At 49.8% G+C, this 22,619-nt stretch overlaps 2 protein-coding genes across 3 annotated transcripts; both read right to left on the reverse strand.

The window, feature by feature from the left end:
* Positions 1-2,498: 2,498 nt before the first annotated feature.
* LOC113832051 (gasdermin-B) lies at positions 2,499-13,152 on the reverse strand. The gene is made up of 9 exons (XM_035448151.1): positions 12,826-13,152; positions 8,949-9,235; positions 7,039-7,204; positions 6,281-6,362; positions 5,849-5,890; positions 3,888-4,051; positions 3,638-3,776; positions 3,207-3,277; positions 2,499-2,710 (listed from the first exon to the last, which is right to left on the reverse strand). Exons 1-9 carry the CDS (start codon positions 13,063-13,065, stop codon positions 2,558-2,560), a joined length of 1,344 nt encoding a protein of 447 aa, XP_035304042.1. The 5' UTR covers positions 13,066-13,152; the 3' UTR covers positions 2,499-2,557.
* A 3,135-nt stretch (positions 13,153-16,287) lies between these two features.
* Ormdl3 (ORMDL sphingolipid biosynthesis regulator 3) lies at positions 16,288-22,144 on the reverse strand. Of its 2 annotated transcripts, none has more exons than XM_027424129.2 (4): positions 21,889-22,144; positions 18,926-19,119; positions 18,140-18,291; positions 16,288-17,841 (listed from the first exon to the last, which is right to left on the reverse strand). In XM_027424129.2, the coding sequence occupies exons 2-4, from the start codon at positions 19,097-19,099 to the stop codon at positions 17,706-17,708; spliced, it is 462 nt and encodes a 153-aa protein (XP_027279930.1). In that variant the 5' UTR covers positions 19,100-19,119; positions 21,889-22,144; the 3' UTR covers positions 16,288-17,705. The 2 variants fall into 2 exon arrangements, with proteins under 2 accessions (XP_027279930.1, XP_027279928.1); XM_027424127.2 differs by having other exon boundaries at positions 18,926-19,124; positions 21,889-22,143.
* Between the last annotated feature and the right edge of the window lie 475 nt (positions 22,145-22,619).

Here is a 22,619-nt window from a genome sequence, read left to right on the forward strand (position 1 = left end):
TCAGCTGGAAAGATGGCTCAGAGGTTAAGAGCACCGACTGCTCTTCCAGGGGTCCTGAGTTCAATTCCCAGCAACCACATAGTGGCTCACAACCATCCGTTATGAGATCTGGTGCCCTCTTCTGGTGTGCAGATATACATGGAAGCAGAATGTTGTATACATAATAAATAAATAAAATCTTAAAAAAAAATGGTGTTAGCTTTATATGTATATTTTAATACCATTAAGAAAAGAAAACTTGTACATACTGTATTGTGTACCATAATTGTGCATGACTTTATTTATGAGCTAAATAAATGAATGGAAAAAAAGAGAAAACTTCTAATTTATATTAGAATTTTCCCTTGGCTTGTGATTTTCTTAAAAGTATGTGCCCTCCCTGTTGGGGAGACTCCCCTAAACCAGGAACCCTAGGTTCACCCAAGGCAAAGTCTGAGTCCAATAGTCACCTTGAAGGGAAACAGAGCTGGTACTTCCTCCAGTGCCAGGTTCTGTGTGTCCATGGGAGTATGTGTGCATGTGTGAGTATGTATGTGTGAGAGTGTGCACACACGTGTATATGAGTGTGTGTTTGCATGGGTGAGAGTATGAGTGTGTATGCACACATGTGTGAGTGTGTGTGTGTGTGTTTAGCTTAATTTTTTAACAGAGTCTCTCTATGTAGTCCTGGCTATCCCGGAGCTTGCTCTGTAGACCAGGCTGGCCTTGAACTCAGAGATCCTTCTGCCTCTGTCTCCCTGCTGGAATTAAAGGTATGTACCTCTATGCCCAGCCTATTTTTTATTTCTATTTTTTGTATCTCATTTTCCTTTACAGCTGCACAAAACCCCCTAGTATGTATGCACCATGTTTTCTTTATCCATTCATATACTGATGGACATCTATGATAGGCTCATCCCATTTCTTAGGTACTATGAAGAGTGAAGCAATAAACACTGATATGCAAGTATCTCTGTAATGTGTTGACTTAGAATCCTTGAGGTTGATGTGGCTGGGTCATATGGTTCTGGAACATTTTAGTATTTTGACAAACCTCCATAGTGCCTTCCCCAGTGGCTATAAAATGTAGCTTTATTTTCTTCACACTGCCACCAGCATTTCTTGTCATTTGTTTTCTACCTGGGGCAAGAGGGGAGGATGAAGCAGTTTTAACCTGCATTCCCTGGTAGCTAAGGCTGTTGAACACTTGTCAAGCATTGTGCTTCTTCTTTTAAGAATTGCATTCATGGCCAGGCATTGGTGGTGCAGGCCTTTAATCTCAGCACTCAGGAGGCAGAGGCCAGAGGCAATCGGATCTCTGTGACTTCGAGGCCAGCCTGGTCTACAGAGTGAGTTCCAGGACAACCTCCAAAGCAATACAGAGAAACCCTGCCTCGAAAAACCACACACACACACACACACACACACCACACACCAAAAAAAAAAAAATGCACTCATGCCGGGCAGTGGTGGTGCAGGCCTTTAATCTCAGCACGTGGAGGTAGGGGCAGGGGGATCTATGTGAATTTGAGGGGGTGGGAGGAGGGGGGAAGAACTGTATTAATTTCATTAGCCTAACTGGTGAGCCTAGGTTTTTACTATTTAACTTGTGCAGTTCTATAATACTTGTGATGAAAACAACATTCCCTTGTCCACTCCTCTCCACCCTCTAGCTCACACAACCCAGTTTGCATGCTTTCTGGATTCCAAAAAAGTGTTAAAACCTCTCTACTGTTACTTCTTTCTTTTTTTCCTATTGCTTTGTGAGCTTGATTTGTTTTATTTTTGTTTGTTTTTGTCTTTTGAGATGTGGCCTCAGGTAGCCCAGGCTGGCCCCACACAATCTCAGAGTTGCAGACGACTGTGACAGCTGCTCTTGGTTGTCAGTTTAATTAATCTGGAATTAACCCAAATGGCGGGACATACCTGTGAGGGATTTCTTTTTCTTAAGTCATTTGAAGAGAGAAGACCCTTTTCTAATCCAGATCTTTTGAAGTGATAAAATCCACCCTTAATCTGGGCCACACCTTCTGCTGGCAGCCTATATATATAAAGGACGTGGTAGGAGGAAGCTTGCTCTTGCTGGCAAGTCCATCCCATCCCTTCACTGGCATGACAGCCTGCTTTGAGATTCCAGCATATACTGAAGACCATATGAGACATCCAGCCCCGAGAACTGAGTGACTACTGGATTCTTGGAGCGTCTGTTGATAGACAGCCATTGTTGGACTAGCTGGACCACAGCCTGTAAGCCATTCTATCCTCTAGAGTTCTGTTCCTCTAGAGAACCCTGATTTGTACAGTGAGTGATCTTGGACTCCTGATCCTCACCTCCAGCAGGAGTGCTGGGATTTCAGGCATATGCCACACTCCTAGCCTGTTTCTCTTTATGCCATCTGATGAGCTTTCTAGACAAAGAAGAGGACTGGGGTCCTCTACTTGTACTGGGGTCCCAGTACTTGTCTACTGGTAACGGAAGCCTTGTAAAAGGAAGAAAGGATAAAGTGAGAAGACATTACTATTCCCAATCTGCCACTTTTAATCAGAGACCATGCATAGAATCCAAGCCAACCTCGGGTTAGGAACAGACACAAGTGGACTTATTACTAGGAATCAGCTCCAGCAGGAGAGAGGAAGCAATATAGAGGGCACAGAAGATTCGAGCCTCCGGGTCATAGCTCACAGCCTGGCTAATCTGCTCGCCCCAGTTCTTCTGGAGGATTGACTCCACCTGAAAGGATACTCACCAGATTATAAACTAGAACACACACACACACACACACACACACACACACACACACACACAGTCTCAAAACAAAAAACAACCACAATGGCCAACAGTTGGCCACAGCGCTTCACTCTGAGCCTGTGACAAACACGGGGACCCATCAGGACATTCTTCCTGCAGAGTTGAGGAGCCTCACACCTTCTCCACATCGCAGCAGGCACTCAAGTGGTACCAGATGCCATCTTGGGACTAAACATTTTCTATCCCTCTTTTGCCCATAGGCAAGCAATAGAACATCTCAAATTGTCCTGGTAGCTAGCTATATGTGTGTCCAGAGAATTGTCACAACCCTGCTGCATAGACATGAGCAAGGCAGTAAGTACAGAGTAAAAAGGAGAACTGTACTGTGTGTGTGTGTGGGGGGGTCCTGACCCATTCAGAACACAGGCATTAGTTTCCACTATGATATCCTGAGCCCTCTCCATCCAGTGTGCCTCACCTTGTCCCTCAGCGAAGACAGAGTCCCATTCTTTATTGCTTCGGTCACATACTTGCCTTGTTCAGGCAGCTCTGGAAGCAGAAAAAAGGCTGTTAGTAGAAAAAGAGAAGACATGGTGACTTCAGTAGAGAGCCTTGGTGACTGATCATATGCGTCAGAGGGTTTAGAGAGCTCCCGGAATGCCAGGTGGGAACATCCTGAATGTTTCCTGCTCCCATCTGAGAATATAGCGCACCACAGACTATACCAGAGGGAATGGGGTGATTGCCCCTCAATACCTGGCCTGGGAAAGGCTGAAAGTCTCTGAAACGCCAAGAGCTGCCCCTCACAGAGTATAAATTTGGGCAATGCATGCTCCCTAAGACTTATTCCCCACTAACCTCCTGGCTCAGCATGTCCTCCATCCCAGCAGATAGCCAGACCCTCCTCACCTATCAAGGCATCCAAGAGTTCCAGAATGACTTCTGCACGTGCTTTTACTAAGCGGCCAGCCTTATCATGAAGGCTGCGTATGAGAGGACCTGCTGGACCCTCAGCCTGCGTTGCATCAGAGATCAAGACCTCATAAACCTAGGAGTGGAAGACGGGGAAACTAGACACGGTCCTCAGCAGTTGGTTCCCATCCTGCCATCTGCCCTCCACAGCCTTCTGTGTCCACCCCAGTTCTTTGTGATCACTTACTCTCTGCTCTAGATCCTCCAGCCCCCTTTCCTTGGTGGCACATGAAGTGATAGAATATAGCATATTCTTTCTCTCCTCCTCATTCAGTTCCTGGAGGCTTCTCACTGTGTCCTGTACCTGCTCCTGCAAACTTCCAATAGCTTGCAGTCTTCTTACAGTCATTCCTATAAAGGCAGAAATTACGAAGCTGACTCACTCTGCCCAACAAGCTTCATTTGTAAAGTCCACTATACCCCCACCTCCACCCCCCTCACCCACTGAGATAGTCTCAAGGAGCCCAGACTTGAACTCACTATGTAGCCAAGGATGGCCCTTCTTTCTGATCATCTTGCTTCAAGAACTGGGATCACAGTAGAGCGTGAGCATGCCTGGCTAGACCTTATTGTAATCTAGTTGTTGTTGCTATTGTCTTTACCTTGTCTCTGTGTTTTGCCTTCTTCTAAACTAATTTGTTCTGTTAAAATGAAGCTCCCTCTTCCCCACATACCTACTATCACCCATTTACTTGGCTTCCAGCCCCCTAGTTAGCCCCCATTCAGTCCCAGTTTGCCATATCCAGAAATAAGCTAGGTGGTTTAATTTTTACCATTCAAAAATGTAGTCCCCAAAACCAGGCAGAGTGGTGCACATCTGTAATCCCAGTACTAGGAGACAGGAGAATTAGGAGTTCAAAGCCAACTTCAGCTACATAGAAAGTCAAGGCCAGCCTGAGAGACTTGAAGCAAGAGGGGGTGGAGAGAAAGAAAGGAAATACAAGGTAAGGAGGAAGAAAAGAGAAAGCTATGCTTCCAGGTTCCTGCCCTGTTTGAGATCCTGTCCTGACTTCCTGTGACAGTGAACAAGGATATGGAAGTAAAAGCCAAATCATTTCCTCTCCAGGTTGCTTTGGTCATGGTGTTCTTATCCCAGCAATAGTGACCCTAACTAAGACACCATACTGTACCACTCTGCTGGTCCCACCGAGTGTTACATCATATGGACCTGACAATAGATGAATTCTGCCACATTAGTTTTTGGTTTTCTTTTTTGTAGACAGTTTCTCTGTGTAACTTTGCCTGGAACTCACTCTGTAGACCAGGCTGGCCTCGAACTCACAGAGATCTTCCTGCCTCTGCCTCCCAAGTGCTGGGATTAAAGGCGTGTGCCACCACCGCCAGGAATTCCACATTGTTTGTGGGCCTAGAGATAGTAAGTCCCCACACATAGCTAATAAGTTCTCTCTCTGCAGAGTCTCTAGAGTCTTCAGTTCATATCTAACCCCTGTAAGCATTTGTTTCCCATTGAAGGACATTTTTATTTCTGGACTCTGAGCTGTCATTGCCCTTTTCGGGGAACCCCAATGGGGGTACCCTTACTGTGTATAAATTATATTTGCAAGCTCCTTCCCACATCCCACAATGCTGTGCCTGGATAACTCAAGCAGCAGCCAACACCCAGAGAAGCTACAACATGCCCTCCATCCCTTCCCAAGACCTCTTTGGTGATAAAGACTGTCCTGCTTGGGATATGCTGAAAGCCCCAAATGTTCCAGAGGAAGCACATACAGAGCCGCAGACCTTCCAGCCTGGTCAGAAAAACCCTGACTTAGGAGGCTGTGAGCACTAGACTTGAGACTACTTCAGTGCAGTCCCCTCTTCCCAGCCCGCACTGACATGAGCAGGCTGGCCAGAGGCTCAGCTGTGCTCTGGGTCAGTCCCTCCATCACAGCCCATGGTGACATGACATGAGCTTGGCCAGAGGCCTTCAGTGAGGGTGCACAGCAAGTCAGTTGCCCAGGAAGGAGCCTGGGGGCTCTAGGCCAACAGTGCGTCCAGGCTGTTCCTCCACAAGCACGCGTCCTTCTGTGGCTTCCACGTCTGAATACACCCTACCTAAACCTACTCAGCCATGCATTGTCTTCTGACTGATAATGTCCTTGTATGTTCTGAAATGATGATTAGGTGCCCCAGGGGCTCACTCACCTCCTTGAAAAGACCTTTTTTCTTCAGTCCAGAAGGCAATAGCTAAACCAAGAGGGGAGATCGGGGAGAGGAGGGAGAAAGAAAGAATAAGAAAATAAGTAGTTTCTATACCCATATCCTCCTTCCATCCCTCCCAGTCCCCACACTCTGCTCCCAACCAAAGAAAGGAAAGAAAAAACATCGCTAATCAGTTAGGAAATTGAGATTGTAATTCTGTAGGGCAGACTGATGTCCTGGGTGAGTGCATGCTGGGTCGGTCTGGCCACAGCCCATATGGCCCCCAGGCCTTCTCAGGCCTCCAGCCTCCCTTCTTCCTCTCCCACTCTGGGCTCAACAGCCACCAACCCCAGGCTGATAGAGAGCTTGTCTCTATCCACATCCACCCACTCGTGTTCAGGGCCCCATTTCCTGTGCCCACAGCGTCTTGCTTACATATTGTATCATCTTTGAAGATGAGCTGCTTCTTTCGATAGGCCAGGATGATGTTGGCAGGGATGGTGATTTTGTTTTGGCTCTAGGGAGAAAGAGCTCGTGTTGATGAATATCACAGTGCTATCTTGTCTCATCTCCTAAACACTCCTATGAGGTGGACATTTTTATTCCCCATTTACAGATGGAAGGACCAAGACTCTAAGGCAAGTAGCAGAGCCATCCTACCAGCAGAGCTGAAATTCAAACCCATGTCTGACACCAAACCCATGCTCTTTCCACTGTTCATTTAACAAGTGTCTATTGAAGACATGCATTGTCTCTCCTGCCTACTAGCAAGGGAGACAGACAAGGAATAGGATACCCACGTAATTCAGATTGACAAGTGACTGAGTGTGCGGTGCACGCAGTCCTCGCTGAGGCAGGCAGATCTCTGTGAGTTTGAGGCCAGCTTGACCTACAGAGTGAGTGCCAGGACAGCCAGGGCTATGTGGAGAAACCTTATCCCAAAAGACCAACAATTAAAATTAAGAAAAGAAAGAAAGGAAAGGAAAAGAGGGCATCGTTAGCCACCCTGTGAAAGGACTCCTCCACAAGGCAACACTCTCTTCCTTGGACCGAAAGGTACAGAGGCCAGCCAGCACTGCTCCAAGAGGCCTGAGGGAGGAGCAAAGAAGGCTCAGTCTTGGCTGGCAACCTCTGGGCCTTCAGTGGATGGCACAAGACTGACTGGTCCACACCCCATCTCCCAGGATACTAACCTTGCTTTCACCGCTAATGCCCTTAAGTAACGAGCTCCAAAGTTTATATTGCACTTCTGTTTCTAGGGTTTCCTTCTGTTGCGTCTCCAGAGTTTCTGTCACCAGATACACATTTTCTTTTGAACTAATTGTTTTGAATGAGCTGGGTAGTTTCTGCTTCAGCCTCCTAGAGGGAGTGGAAGGGATCAGAGTTCAGGGCCTCCCAGTGACCTCTCCCTGTCCATCAACTACTTCCTTTTGAGAATAAGTACCTGTAAGGCTGCAAAACCAAGGAGCATCGCACATGGCACCTATTACAGTTCAGTCTACCCACTGTGAGGTGGGGGCAGGGTGCACAATGGGAAAAGAACTCACTAGCATTTACAGTGTGTTCCTGCCCATCACGGGAGCGTCTTACCCCAGCCCGGTGATATAGGTAGAATTGCATCTTTCTTTACTACTTCTGCTGGTTTGGGTGGGGGGTATGTGGGGGTTTGAATGAGATGCTACTCACAGTCTTGGTTCCCAGTTGGTGGTGCCGTTTGGGAAGGGTTGGGGGGCGGGGGCGGGGGGCGGGGCAGCCTTACTAGAAGTGCAGCACTTTGAGATTTCAAAGCCTCCTGCCACCACCAGGTCACTCTCTGCTTCAGCTCCTGCTCCCTGCCACCATGTCTGCTGCTTGCTACCAAATTTCTCCATTGTGATGGACTCTTAAGATGGATCATTATTAATGCCAGCCTGGTCTATAGAGCAAGTTCCAAGACAGCCAGAGCTACATAGAGAAGCTCTGTCTTGAAAAACTGAAAGAAAGGAGGAGATGAGAGGGGAGGGGAAGGGGAGGGGAGGGGAGGGGAAGGAGAAACTAGGCCTCAAAACCAGTGGGGTGCCTTCGCCTGTGTGCTGCATTTTCCAGCTTGTGCCTTACTTCAGACTACCTACTGTGTGTCAACAGAGAGGCCAGGACAGCCAGAAGTTGTCACAAGTTGCTCCTAACCCGGGAAGATGTTTACAAGGGTTTACAAGGCAGAGGAAAACAAGCACAAAATGCTGTGTTGAGCCATTCAGTGCAGGACACCAGCTGATATGTCCACACCACAGTGAATGAAACGAGGACATGACGGCTCCAAATCATGGTTGGAGGTTTTCATTGCGGAGCTGAGAGGGAGCACAGCCAGAGGAATCCAGAAGTGTCCAGAGCAGGGAGAGAAAATAGTAGACTAAACACAACCCATAGACTGAATCGGGCGATGAGATTGGGGGAGTTGGGGGAGAGAAGAAGGGAAGAGAGAGAGAAGAGAGAGAGCAAGCTGACCAAGAGAGCATGTGGTCAAAATGGCAGGGTTACATAGGAATGAAAAGCTGGGGGAAGAGAAACAAAGTCCAGGGACTGGAGAAGTTCAGGGTAGGGGGCGGGTGTGAAGATCTGAAAAGAGCCACCTGTACTCAGAGTGAGTGGAGACCAGCATCCGCTATGGTACGCTAATAGGTGCCACAGTTAGTCTTTTGTCCTGGGCTTCTTTAGGAGGTGACACACAACAATTGATCATCTAGAAGATGGCATCTGTGCGGGAGTTAGGAGACTGTTTGGACAGATAAGGAAGGTCAATGCAGGATGGGCCCGAGCATGAACTAGCCACGGTGCCCCTGAGATGCCTCCATGTCCACAGTGCTCCCCTTGTCCCTTCCCCCTACTGCCTGATTCCAGCTCCACCTTAAAAAAAAAAAAGTTATTTTATATGTAAGTGCCCGAGCGTGTGTATGTATACCACATATGTGCAAGAGACAGAAGTCAGAAGAGGGCGTCAGGTCCCCTGGAACTGGAGTTACAGATGGTTGTGAGCCACCTGTGGGTGCTGGGAACCAATACTAGGTCCTTTGCATGAGTAGCAAATGCTCTTAACCACTAAACCATCTCTTCAGCCCAGCCTCACTTGTTGACAAGGGAATCCAAATATTGTTGGCTTATCTTCCTATGTATTATGGTGGTTCCCCAAGTGCTGGACCATAGGGTGTGGAATCCAAGTACTTCTTCAGGGAGCTTTGCTGACAGCTGTGAATCATTTTTATTGTTGACTTGGAATTTAGCACTTTCACCTGGAAAGACAAGAATAAATATCACATTGATGCTAATCTGAAAGTCTCTTCTCCAGAAAGCTCTCTTCTCCAGAAAGCCCTTGCTGTCACTGTTCCTTCCTCTGTGAAGCCTGCCCATAAGACTCTCCAAGAGAAGCCCTTCCCCTAAAATGAGCTTGATGACTTCTCTTTATGCCATCCTAGAGCCCTCGTCCAGTGGCTGATAGAAGCAGAGACAGACATCCACAGATATACACTGAGCTGAAATCTGGAATTTAGTTGGAGAGAGGGAGGAATGAAGATCGAAGGGCTCTGTACCAGGTTGGAGAAACCCACAGAAACAGCTGGCCTGAACAAGGGAGAGCACATCGACCCCAGATGCTGTCTGGGAGGCCAGAACAAGACTTATCCAGACCCCTGAACATGGATGTCAATAAGGAGGCCTCTGCACTCTAGGAAGCCTCTGGTAGTGGATTAGTATTTTTCTTTTTTTTTAACTATTCTTTTTTTTTAAGATTTTATTTATTTATTATGTATACAACATTCTGCTTCCATGTATATCTGCGCACCAGAAGAGGGCACCAGATCTCATAATGGATGGTTGTGAGCCACCATGTGGTTGCTGGGAATTGAACTCAGGACCTCTGGAAGAGCAGTCAGCACTCTTAACCTCTGAGCCATCTCTCCAGCCCCATGGATTAGTATTTTTCCCTGGTGTAAGAAGGGACTTTGAGAGCCCATCCCACGTGAAGCCCATCCCACACTCTGGCCCTGGACACATGGGGAAGGGCCCAGGACCAGCACAGGAAGATTTGGTGGACTTTGCAGAGCCCCAGTTGAGGGCCCTACCCTGCCTGGGGAGTGGTGGGTGGATGGAGTGGGGGGGTAGGTTGGGGGTGGGGGAGGAGGGATGGGGTGAGGGGAGGGAGAGGAAGAAGGGACTTACATGTGAAAGAAGCTTGTTCCCTAACTTGAACTAAGAGAGAGAGAGAGAGAGAGAGAGAGAGAGAGAGAGAGAGAGAGAGAGAGAGAGAAGACTCTCCAAGAAAAGCTGTCATCCCCAACATCACAGGCCACCGTCTCTACTCTGCTGCCTTCTTACCAGGTAACTTGTTAAGTCATTTAGCCTCTCTCTAGAGAGAATATTAACAGCAAGCCCTTCCAATGCTTGGGGACACCAAGTAGTTCTGGCTAAGACTGCCTGGCTTCCTTGTCACAACTTTATAAAAAAGAAAAAAAAGAAAAAGAAAAAGACAATACCTGGCAAACATTACAGAAACCAATAGATGGAAACTAGTTACCCCTGTTCCTCTTCTTAGTCTCCCCATTCTGCCGGGCCTTATAATAAACTTATAGTCAATATGTCTGTCTCAGCATTTCTCTTTTCTTCTTTTTAAACAAAAGAATAACAGCAAGGAAAAAATAAATAGGAAACAAAAAGCAAGCAATTCAGTCCCTGGTGTCTGCATGACTGGTGCAGGGTAGAGTGAGGCAGCCATGAGAAGCTGCCCATCTGCATGCACTCCTGATATAGCATCCATCAGGGGCCCAGCGCTGGGTAAGCTGATTCTGCTGCTGCTCAAGGTCTGGGGAGGATGTAGGGGGAGGCAAGTACAGACCTGCAGAGGAAAGACAGCTACTGTTCCCCAGTGAGGGTCCCAGCTGGATTTCCAGAGGGAAATACATTTGAAATAGAAAATGATCAAACTAGAAACTGCTTTAAATCAACCCACGGGGCACTAATGTCTCAGGGCCTGTTCATCTCTCAGCAGTGTAAGTTTGATATGTACTTTGTTAGAAAAAAAAAAGAAAAGAAAAATGAGCCGGGTGGTGGTGTGCACGCTTTTAATCCCAGCACTTGGGAGGCAGAGGCCAGTGGATCTCTTTTGAGTTCAAGGCCAGCCTGGTCTTTAGAGTGAGTGCCAGGACAGGCTCCAAAGCTACACTGAAAAACCCTGTCTCTGGAAAAAAAAAAAAAAAGAAAAAAAAAAAGAATTCCACATTTGCCCTCTTTCCAAGCTGTCTTGACGGTGTATATAAAAGTCCTGGCTGATGCCCTCAATGGCACCAACAATACTGAAAAGAGGTCCTTATCAGGACCACTCCAAAGACGATGAAGCAGGGTGACACTGGTGAACTTGACTCTGGCCATCACTGAATCTCATGGGCAGGTGTGCGATCATGGGCCCAGACTTGATGTGCAGCTCAGAGACCTAGAAATGTCTTCCTTCCCATCCCATTGTCTCGTTGTACTGGCAACCTCAGCTGACATCGTGGACCAGAAAGGAGCAAACAGAGAAGGGAAAATCTTCCTGGGTATGTAAAATGTGCACACAAATAAAATACCTCGATAGACAGAAAAGAGAAAGATGAAAACGTTTGTACACAAGGAGGGCAGTGTGGGAAGGCAGCATGAAACTTCAGAGAGAAACTCAACAAAATTCCCTCTGTCAGGTGATCAACAGTGGCGTGGTGAGGCACACACCCCTGATAGGACACACATAGGGCTCCAAAACCCAAAACCCAAAACCCATAGCCACAGCTGAACCACGGAGAAAAACATGGAGAACAAACAAAAAACAGTAGCAGGCATCCTACAATAGAGAGGGCAGAGACACAACTCTCTGTATCAGAGAGGTCTGAGCCATACAACTTCATTTTCATATTAAAATATTTGTTCATGTGAAATATGGAAAATTTTCTGAATTCAGGGTTAGACACTAAAATGATTCCAGGGTTGGGGGAAACAAAAAACAAGAAACCCCCAAATCATCTGAGCTCTGAAGCAAGGGAACAGCCTTGTAAAGCCTTCCTATAGAAGTCCTTAGAGCAGTGGTCTCAACCTTCCTAAGGCGTCAAGCCTTTCATACAGTTCCTCATGTTGTGGTGACCCCCAACCACAAAATTATTTCCTTTGCTACTTCATAACTGCATTTTTAGTTACAAATCATAATATAAATTTCCGATATGCAGGATATCTGACATGCAGCCCCTGTGAAAGGACCGTTATAACCCACCAGGGAGTTGAGAACTGATGCCTTAGAAATTTCAGCTTCTCTTTCAACCTTTGCCCAGAGAAGCTCCATGTCCAGCAGCAGAGCTTCTGGAGGGAGGTCTGTGTGTACCTCCTGTGGCTGGCATTGCCATTTACTCTTAGTCGTCCAGAATTAACAGGTGAAGACACCAAAACTTACACAGATAAAAAGCAGCGTGTCCGGAGATGGCCCTGCTGGTCAGCAGCAGTGTGGGCTTCAAACGCGGGCAACCTTAGCTGTAAAGTCTGCATCCTTCCTTGGCAATCATACCATCTCCCTCATTTACCCATTAGCTTAATGATAAAAATAGAAACACACAGAGCTCCATAATTGGAATTGTAGAGAGAAGTAGGAAAGTTAGACTAAGTAGGAATGAATGACTTCCAACATAAAGAAATCTCACCAGGCGTTGGTGGCATACGCCTTTAATCCAGCACTCAGGAGGCAGAGGCAGGTGGATCTCTAAATTCAAGGCCAGCCTGGTCTACAGAATGAATTCCAGGACAGCCAGAGCTGCAGAGAAACCCTGTCTTGAAAAACAAAACAAAAATCTCTACTTTCCTCTTCTTGCTTATCAACCCTTCTGTGTGTTTCTTAATGGAGGTGTGCCAGCCAAATCAGCTAGCTGAGGGCAATGAGTTCCTGAACATGGGGCAGAAGGGAGGCAGACAAGGCCTCAGGCTGGACATTTCTTACCCACCACATACTGACCTATGTTCCTAAGCCAAGCAAACAGTCCTTTGTCTTGCTTTTTGTCCAGTATGTCCTCCAGGGTGAGGTCTGTCTTGTGGTAGCATGATCCCCAGAATCTCTTCTGTCTTCTTACCAAATAGCCGCATTTGAATGCACCAGCATCAACCATACTTTTGACAGGAATCATATCCCCTCCTGAATCCATCTCCTGGACCAGAGATCTCGTGACTCTTTCAAATACAGACATTGAGCCTAGAACAGCTGTGAGAGATATATTGGTTCAGAGAGGAGGTTTTGTTGTTTTGCTTTAAGACAGTTCTGTCTAGCTTAGGCTAACCTCAATCTGCTGTGTAGTGAAGGATGGCCTGGAACTTCCAATTTTCCTGCCTCTACCTCCCCAGTGCTGGGATTACAGGTGAGTCACCACACCTGGCTTTGACCTGTTTCTTTTTTAGATTTACTATTTGATGTGTGTGTGTGTGTTTTGCCTGCATGCACATGTGTGCACATGAATGTCTGGCATCCATGGAAGTCAGAAGTGTCTGATCTCCCGGAACTGGAGTTACAGATGGTTGTGAGACACCATGTGGTGTTGGTAACTGAACCCAGATCCTTTGGAAGGTAGTTGGTGAGCCATCTCTCCAGTCCCTGACTCACGATTTTTAATCTTCTGCCTTTGACAGCCTGGGGTCAAGCAAGAGCTCACAGTTCCAGGATTGCTGAGAACCAGAAGAGATAATCTTCCATGCTTATTGAAAGTGAGGCAATCGTGATACCATAGATTCCCAAATCTCCCTCTGCCCTTCATAGAACCTATTGAGGCAAATGGGGTGAGGGATTGCCCCACACAGGAAAAGTGAAACCCATGTTCTGCTTTTCTCAGAGCAAAGTTGCTGTCTATTCCCAAAGGCATGAGGGTTGAGAAAGCTAGACTCTCACCAATGGAACACCAGTCCTAACGGCTATTTCTTCCCTTGGCTCTGGCTGGAATCCCTAGGCCTCACTACCAACCCTTTCCCGATTTCAGGGTGCTAAATTAACCCCTGAAAGAAGCAAAAGCTTCCTGGGTTTCACCACCACCACCCACTGTATCCTACCTCTTGTGACCTCCTAAGTCCCTAATGCCTGGCCTGGGCACCTAACCCCCACTGCCCGTTTCTCTGTCCCCAGTCTTATCATAATAGTCTGCTCTCAGCTCTCTTCTGCTCTGGGGATTCTAGGTGTGTAGGTCATGCCCAAGACCACAGTCCATCTCAAATGCACCAACCCCAGCTTCTTACCTGAAACAGAGTCAGTATCCTGTCAGATCTATGCACAGCTCCTGGCTGGAGGCATGCTATGAGAGGCACCTGAAAACCCCAACAGGAAGGAGTACTTCCTGGAAAGCTGCCGAAGGCTAGTGACTCACCTCTCTGGTCGTTACATAAAGCAAATAATGACACATGTGGAATGGCAGAATCAGGAGAGATTGTGCCCTTTAGACTCAAGTGAGTGAGAAATTCTGATACATGAGCTAGGTGAGTTTGGGCCAGAGAAGGGTGCAATGGATTGCACAATCCAGTGAGCTGAATGGAATGAGTGGGTCCCAAGTGAGAGAGGTAATAGCCATGGCTGTACCCGGGATACAAAAATGAGCTCAGGGCCAGCTAGCAAATGCCATGGTATGGCAAGCAGCAAGACCCAAGAATAACTGCAGCAACAGCTACAGGAGTCAGGCTGGTCCGGTACATACTCAGCTGAATCGGGGTATGTACCGCTTCTGGCCATGTCCACACATGAAGCCACCCCCAAAAGGGTGTGGCCACTACACTCAGCCTCCCCCATTGTAAGGGGCCGTGGGCCCAAAACTATGCGGCTTAAAGCCCACCTTTGTAAGACTTTTAATGACCTTTTAAGTTTTCGGCTTAAAGCCAGCTCTGTGAGCCTCCTGTAACCTGTAATTAGATACGGTTTGGCCAAGCAGAACTGCTAACTGCTTCTGTTCCGAGAAAGGGTCTGGAGCTTTTCTGTTCGCTGTTCCAAGGAAGACCACTAGATGTTCCAGCTGACAAGAAGAATGTTCCAGTCCCAGCAAATACCTGATGTTCCTTCTATTATTCCCCCCAATTCTATTGTTGCAGGGCTATTTAAGCCCACTCTAAGCCCCAATAAATCGAGACCTTGACGCAACTCAGACCGACTTTGTCTTTCATTACGCGCTTGGTCTCCCTCCTCTCTCGCCCCCATTGACTTTTAGGTGATACCCCCTCGAGACCCACAAATAACCTGGCCTGCTGGACCTGTCACCCCATTATAACACATTTCCATGTGCCCACTCCTTAGACCATTATCTGGATGCCACCCATCTTCTTCATCCACCTTCTCCTCCCAGGAGCCTTCTGGCCTCACCACTATCCTCCCTCAGCGGTAACTGCTAGAGTGAGCCCAGCCTGTCTTCTGACCTCCCCATTCCCTCCCCAGAAGCACATTGAAGGAAGTGCAATGGTAATGATTGTAATACAGCTACTCAACTGCTGGCTATGCCGCAGGAAGCATGCCCATGCATAGCTACCACAGCCCAGAGAGGTGCTCACCTCATCAACAGAAGACTGAACTCAGAAGCAACTAGGTAAGAGCGCACAGCTCTAAGTAGCAGAGCCAGCATCTGAACAAAGATCATTGTCCAGGTTCCCGGCACATCCCCCTGACTGGCTTAAAAGCCAAGGAAGCTAGTGACTTGGACGCACTCCCAAGACTGGGCCCAGTGGCAGCACTTCTGCCATTATCGTAGTCCCTGTTTGAAGAGGGGACAGTACAGCTAGACAGTATAAAGATCACACTTCCCATCACTCCAAGAACACCATGACACTGGGCCAGGGTCACAGAGCCAGGCTGCTGGGAAGGGAGCTCCTTCCTCTGCCTGCCTGAACTTTGTACCTGGCCAGGGAGCAGCAGATAAGACTACACAGAACAATCTGAGAGGCCAGTGTCCTCGGGAGATAAGGGTTCCTCCCTCTCCCAGCTGAGCTAGCAAGAAGCCCTGAGGACCCCTCTTCCCTCCCTCTCATCACAGCAGTGAGAGGGGGAAAGGCAGCCTCCCTAACAGAAACCCACTGGGAATGGCTGAGGTGAGAAGCCAGAATGGGCCATGCCAGAGCACCAGTAGCAACCCCCACCCCACTCCATTTATAGGCCATGTCTGGACTGACCTTCCTGGCCACCAAACCCCACTCCCAATCCCCCCAGCCAGGCCTACGAAGTCAGAGGCTCAGACCCAATCAGAGGAAGAGCAGGTGAGGCACAGGCAGCGGGGATTATGGGGATTAGCTGCAACTCAGCAAGGCTCTCACCAGCTTCCCCACATCCACTTTGGCTTTTCCCCTGGGCCGCCCCAGAGTCCCCACACCACCACCCCTCCCTCCCCAGGCCAAAAGGGTGCAGACAGACACATGGTTAACAGAACATCAAAAGGATGCGGAGAGACACGTGGTTAACAGAACGTGTTGTACTTTATTTGCATTTTCCAGAATACTGTACAAAGGGAGTAAAAATCCTATTCACACTTTGCTTAGAAAGACCACAAGGTGAAAGTTCCCTATGATACATGGGGTTGAGAATGAGGGTCAGGGGAAGGAAACAGGGTGAGTGACTTCCCTCCATCCCCTGGAGAGCTCAGGCACCCACACCCTTCCAAAGGAACATGCCCCAGTCGAACCAAACCAGCGAGGGGAGAAGACAGCCCCTCTTCAGCTTAGTCAGACTCTGTGAGCCACCTCTCTTCGGGCTGAGGAGACAGTGCCTGCAGCTGTCCCTACTAGTGCCCTGTTTGGGCAGGGATCCTATAGCACTGTGGAGCCCACTGACCTCACATGGAGGGGGCCTCTTGGCCACACAAGAGGCACTGCCCGGGCACAATCTACATGAGAATACAGGTTGAAGGGTTGAGGAAGAGCTACCCAGGGAAGTTTCCCTCAGACACAGCTAAGGGAAGTGTCCGATTGGACCTGTGCTTCTGAGGACTCACAGGCCTATTTCAGCCTGTGCACGCCCTCACACCAAGCCAGGAGCTTCAAACTCCCTCCTTCCCCACCCTTCCCCACCATCATTCTGTGGGTAAATTAACCCTCCAAGCCAGCTCTCCTTCCAGCCCACATCCCAGAGGAGGCTGGATCTGGCTCCTCCCCAGATCCTCTTTTTCACACTGATTCACATCAGCTGCTGCTATCTTGACCATCCTAAGACCCCACCCTCCCCCTGCTCACAGCTCCCCTCTCCCCTGGACCAGGGCAGCAGCATCCTGGCCCCACCTCTACACCAGGTGTTCCCCAACCCCATCTTCCTTTCCCAATCTTCCTCCTACCCCATAGCTCACCCAGGGTGGGTTGCAAGGAAGTCAACGAGCCTGACTGCTCTACATAGAGGGGAGAGACAGCGCAGCACGTGTGTTTCCAATACATACAAAAGTGAGTCTCACCCCACACACTCAAAGACTGAGGGGGAGACGATGCAGAAGCCGTACCGTCCCTCTGCCCCTCTCAGGGGCTAAAGTGCTATGGCTGCCTGAGGGTAAACAAGCCAACAGGGGTTTTTCCTGGCTTCCTGTCCCAACTTCTGAGGTCCACAGTCAGCCGGAAAGCCCAGCCCCTTTCATGACCACCCCCACGGCATCTCTACTCAAAAGGCAAAAGGAAAAGATCAAAAACTTCAGAATGGGTTAGAGCCCAAGGGCCCCACCCTAACCCCACTACAAGCTACTCCAAGTCGGCTACTGGGGAAGCGAGGGGGAAGCCAGGCCCAGGGCACACCCCCATCTCTGGCAGTGAGTGTCCAGAGGCTCCTGTCTTCAGCATCACAGCAAAGGCCTTCTACCCTTCCCCTGCCAACCTGGCTGAGGAAGGGGCTACAACCTCAGTACTTATTGATTCCAAAAATCCGGACTCCATGGAGCTGGGGCAGCTTGGGGATGAGCACACTCATCAAGGACACAGTGTTGAGTATGAAATGGACTTGGTCATACTTGGTGTAGAAGCTGGTGAGGAAGTACCTGGGCCGGGGAAGGCAAGAAGATAGGAAAATAAGGGTCCCAACTAAGAAGTGGAGCGACAAGTCTCACTCCTTACCTACCCCCAGCTTACCCCAGGCCTATGGGCCTGTCTCCTGCACAGAGTTGGGGAAAGTCGGCCAGAAAGACCCAGGGGCCAGGGTGAGACCCAAGGTATGCCCCTTCCTTCCTTCCCTCTGCTCATCTCTAAACCAAGGGCCAAAGTTGGGGAGAGTTGGAGCCTAGCTGAGCCCCTGGCTTTACCACACCTGCTGGCGTCTCCCACAGCCAAAGCACTCACAGCACAATCGGGGTGATGGTCAAGAATTTCCTAGAGGCTGTGAACTGGACTCCATAGTCCATCTGCTCCCAGTGGGTCAGCAACCTGGCTTTGCCCTGGTCTGGAGTCTCGAAGGGTGTCCCTTTCACCGTGTGCAGGAAGATGTACATGCCCTGAAAGGAAAGACCTTCATCAGAAAATACAAAAGGCAAGTCGACTCCCAGCCTGGCTTCCCAACCTGTCACACACAGAAACAGCTCCAGGTGGACTGCCACCTTCCTCTGCTGCATTGGCGCAAGCAGGCAGTCTCAATATACAAAAGAGCGCCCAGGAGCCCACATGGTGGAAGGACATGGGGACCGCATAAGGGGAGGAGTTAGCTACACAATGGGCAAACATGGCTGCCCTCCAGCCCAACTAGGGTCTCTGCATGTCAGCTAAAAGGAGCAAGCCAAGGAAGGAGGACTACCCTGTCTGCTCAAAAGTGGGGTATAAGGAAGCAGGTTTTAGGGAGCACAGAGGTTCAGGAGAACCTCAGCAAGGCCTCAGCTCTCAGCTCTAAGCTCTCAGGTGGCGCAAATGTAACCAGCAGCAAGCCCATCCTGGAGACACAGGCAAGGTGCAGATTTGATTCTTGTAGGTACGCTACAGCCCACAAGGGGGAGCAAGGCCAAGATAAGAGCCCGGCCTTGGCTCAGGCGACATTGTCAGGACCTGCTGTCTGTCCCAGGTCAAGCTCCTCCTATCTCTCAGCTCTGGCACACAACAGCCCATATGGTCGGAGACTGGCAGTAAGCAGGCTCTTACCAAGTTGTGGATAAGGTTGGTGAGGGTCCAGACGACAGGGACGCTCACAAAGGGGATGCTGAGCAGCACGACATGCAGGAGTCCGATGGCCAGCACATACGAGAGCCAGATGCCGCGGCTGTTCATCACCCGTGTGTTGGGGTTCACCTCACTGTGTGCCGTGCCCACATTCATCCTGCCACCCCTCTTGACTGCTGCTCTGCAAACAAGCAACACAGGTGAGACAGGTCACACCACTTTCCCTGCCCCTCACACCCTGAGCCCCACAGAGGAGGCTTTTCCTTCCCTGAGAGCTCCACGCCACTATCCACTGTTTCATTCTCAAGCCCAGAAGCTGGAGAAAAATCCACATGAATGTAAGGTTAGTCGTTTCCTGTTGCTGGGCTGGGACTGACACCAGGCTGTCATACAAATATCATCCACTGGGACTACGTGCTGACAAAGTCTAGGAGGACAAGTCACCAAGAGGTGTCCAGTCCAGACGATAGCAATCAATGTCCAGTCCCCAATCTCACCCCCTATTGTACCCTGAGGCCCTCTTCCTCCTGGGGTGAGGAGAGAGGCCTGCTCTCTCAGAACTCTCACTCAGAATAACCTCTGCTGGCTCTCACTGGAGAGCTGATAGGAGACATCCCCTACTCTAAGCCGCTCCCAAAAGGAGCAAAAGCAGGGAGGACTGGGGACACAGGCAACAGTGGATGAAGTACTTTGGGGCTACTGTTCCCACCACCCCTATTTCTCTAATCCTGGATTTCCTCAAGCCCAGCCCCAGGAGAACTGACAGGGCAGGGAGAAGGGGGAAGAGAAAAAAGCAGGCCAGGGATGGCCTTTGCTCAGACCTACAAACATTTCGACACAAAATGACCCATCCATTGGGGAATTTTAGCCATTTGGCATCTGCTCAGGCTAAAACTCTTGGGGCATCACTATTAGGCCGCCAAACCAGCAGAGCCCTTTACCCCACCAGAGAGAGAAGAGAACAGATCAGAGCACACAGCCAATATCTATAGTTCCCACAGGTGGGATGTGGTACCCATATCAGCCTACTCCTCCCAAGGATACAAAACTACCTGTGGCCTCCCTCCTACCTCCTCCCTTCTTGGCTCCACCTGATCTCACCTCCCTTCCTAGCATGTTTGTGGGTGTGAATTAACAACAGCCTTTGCTTGTCTAGCTCCAGTGGTAGAAGCTCTACAGCATAAGGAACCAAAACGGCTGCCCTCGATGCCCAGAAAACAATGGTAGCAGTAGCCACAGGGGAGAAGAATGGTCTGTCCCTTTTCCCAGGAGCCTGGCTCTCTCCAGATTTCTGAGGGACCACTGACTAACCAGCAGGAGGTGGATACAGAAGGCATCGGTATGCTGGGTTTACCTACCTAGCTTAGGGTCCTGCCTGCTAAAGACCCCGAGGTCATTCCTGTGCTTAACAACTCCACTTTTTCAAGATGTACAGAAAGGAATGGCAGATATAGTCTGGAGGTGCCAGACCAGCTACCTCATCCCGCTACAACCACTTCTCCCCCAGACTCAGATGCTATCTCACCTAGCTAGGATTCCAGCCAAGTCTCCTCCACAGGAGCCAGAATTCCCTCAGATAAGTTCCTTACTTAAGTATAATGGAAGCAAGTTTCCTCTTCTCAGATACCTCGGGAAATAGAACCCACAGCAGTTGCCCAACAAACAGATCCATGAGTTGGCCTAGTGTGCATCCTGGTGGAGGGAGGTCACACTCCTGGGACCAAACCCCTGGCCCATTAAGATGGATAATTGGTCCCAACAGAAACCCAAGGAACTAGAAAACCAGTTGTTTACCTTCCCCCAACCTTAGGGCTCCAGTTACCCTAACACAGCCCCTGGGACAGCTGCTGTGCAACAGCGTCCACGTGACATGTGAAATCTCTGGAAGATGGTCAAGGGAGGAAAAAGAGCTGCTTTACCAGAAACTGCTGTCTCCTCCCCGAAGCCAGACAGAACCCCCTCACTCTCTGTTCAGGAGTGCCAACAGTCTGTCTGAATCCTAGGATTTCAAGACCCTTCACCCTTTTCTGGCTCAACAGGGCATTTCACAAAGCCTAGTGGACCCCGTGGGAATCGCCTTCCTGAAGCCTGAATGCCAGATGCCCTTGAAACCAGGAGACCCCTTGCAGCCTCTCCCACCACGCACTCCCAAAAAGACTGGGAGCCAGAAAGTACTTCTGAGACTTTCCTGTGGCTATGTGAACATGTCACTTCCATTAGTAAACAATTGACCTTTCTCCTATAAGTGAAGAAACACGAGACTGGCAGAAAGATCTGGTGCAGCCAGACTGAAAACTTCTGCAGCCACAGCTGGCAGGTGGCTGCCAGCACCAGATCCTGATGCTGTTTCATAACCTGCTTCAAATCAGAGCCCGAAGCAACTCTCTTCTGTGAACCACTTTTTTGCTATAGATCTTTTCCCTGTCCCGTCCAGGCCCAGCCAGGCTGTCAAACACTCTAGCCATCCGGTAAGCACTTTCCATTCCCTCCCCGGCTTAAGGCTGGCCCTTTACACAGCAAACTTGTTCCCAAGGGGTCCCAACAGAGAATTCATGCAGTACACACAACACGTCGGTCTCTTCACTCGGCCCACCCTCAACTGCAGGACCATGGTTGTGCTCGCTGGTCCAGACTCCAGGACTCAGTAGAGAGGAGGGGTGGAAAGAAAGCGAAGCCCCACTAATCAGGAGCGAGGAAACTCCTTCCATGGGGTCTCCCGCTCTGCTCCGCAGCCTGGTTGGTACCTCGCACTAGGAATCTGGCCGGGTTCGGGGCCCAACCCCCATCTCCAAGCATTCACTCAGCCCGGGAGGCAGCAAACCCTTTATCCCTCCAAGTCCAGCCGTTCCCTCCTCCCACCCCCAGCTGAAGCGCTCCTCCCGGACACCCCACCCCCGGCCTCCTGCTCCCACTTTCCTTGGCGCTCCTTCGCCTGATGCACTCACTCTCTCCACCCCCAGCCACTCAGCTCAGGTCTCCTCCTGCGCGGACGCCTCCTCAGCAGCAGCCTTCTCTCGCGCCTCTCCTACCCCTGGAGCCTTCGGGCTTCACCACTCCGAGGCCGACCGTAAGGACCCACCGCGCGGGGCCGGAGGTCGAGGGCCCGGGAGAGGAGCCCGAGAACCCGGGCCGCGGCCACTCCAGCAGCTGTAACAAACCAGCGGCGGTAGCCACCCCGCTGGCAGCTCTGGCCGAATCAGCTCCCTGAGCCGGGCCTCGTGACGTCACTGCCACGCGCCTAAACACGTTGTGCCTCTTGGGAAGTGTAGTTTCTACGCTGCCTCGTCACCCGCCCTCCCGGAGCCTCCTGGGAGTTGTAGGCTTTCCCCTGGGCTACCTCTCCCAGCTCGCTGCGAGCTTCTGAGCACGCACGGCAGAACGTCTCTCTCCCTGACGCAATAGTGAGATCAGGTGAAGTCTCTTTGGTGCGTAACAATCCCAGCTTTTGCATCTGCGCCCTTTAAGACATGCACAAGCGGTTTGCCCAAGCTCTCGTTTTTTTTAGACCAAGAGACTCAGAGTTTTAAGTAACTTGCAATAAGACCCTGCTGAGATAGTCTGACCACAAGTGCAGAGTTTTTTTTTCCACTAAACGTCGCAGACTCTAGAAGCCGAGAAGCACAGCCCTTTGTCCTGATGGAGCCCCTCCCACCTGTCTCCACTAGGGATCACATTT

Source organism: Cricetulus griseus, chromosome 7, assembly GCF_003668045.3.
Source record: "Cricetulus griseus strain 17A/GY chromosome 7, alternate assembly CriGri-PICRH-1.0, whole genome shotgun sequence".
NCBI classification, from domain to species: domain Eukaryota; kingdom Metazoa; phylum Chordata; class Mammalia; order Rodentia; family Cricetidae; genus Cricetulus; species Cricetulus griseus.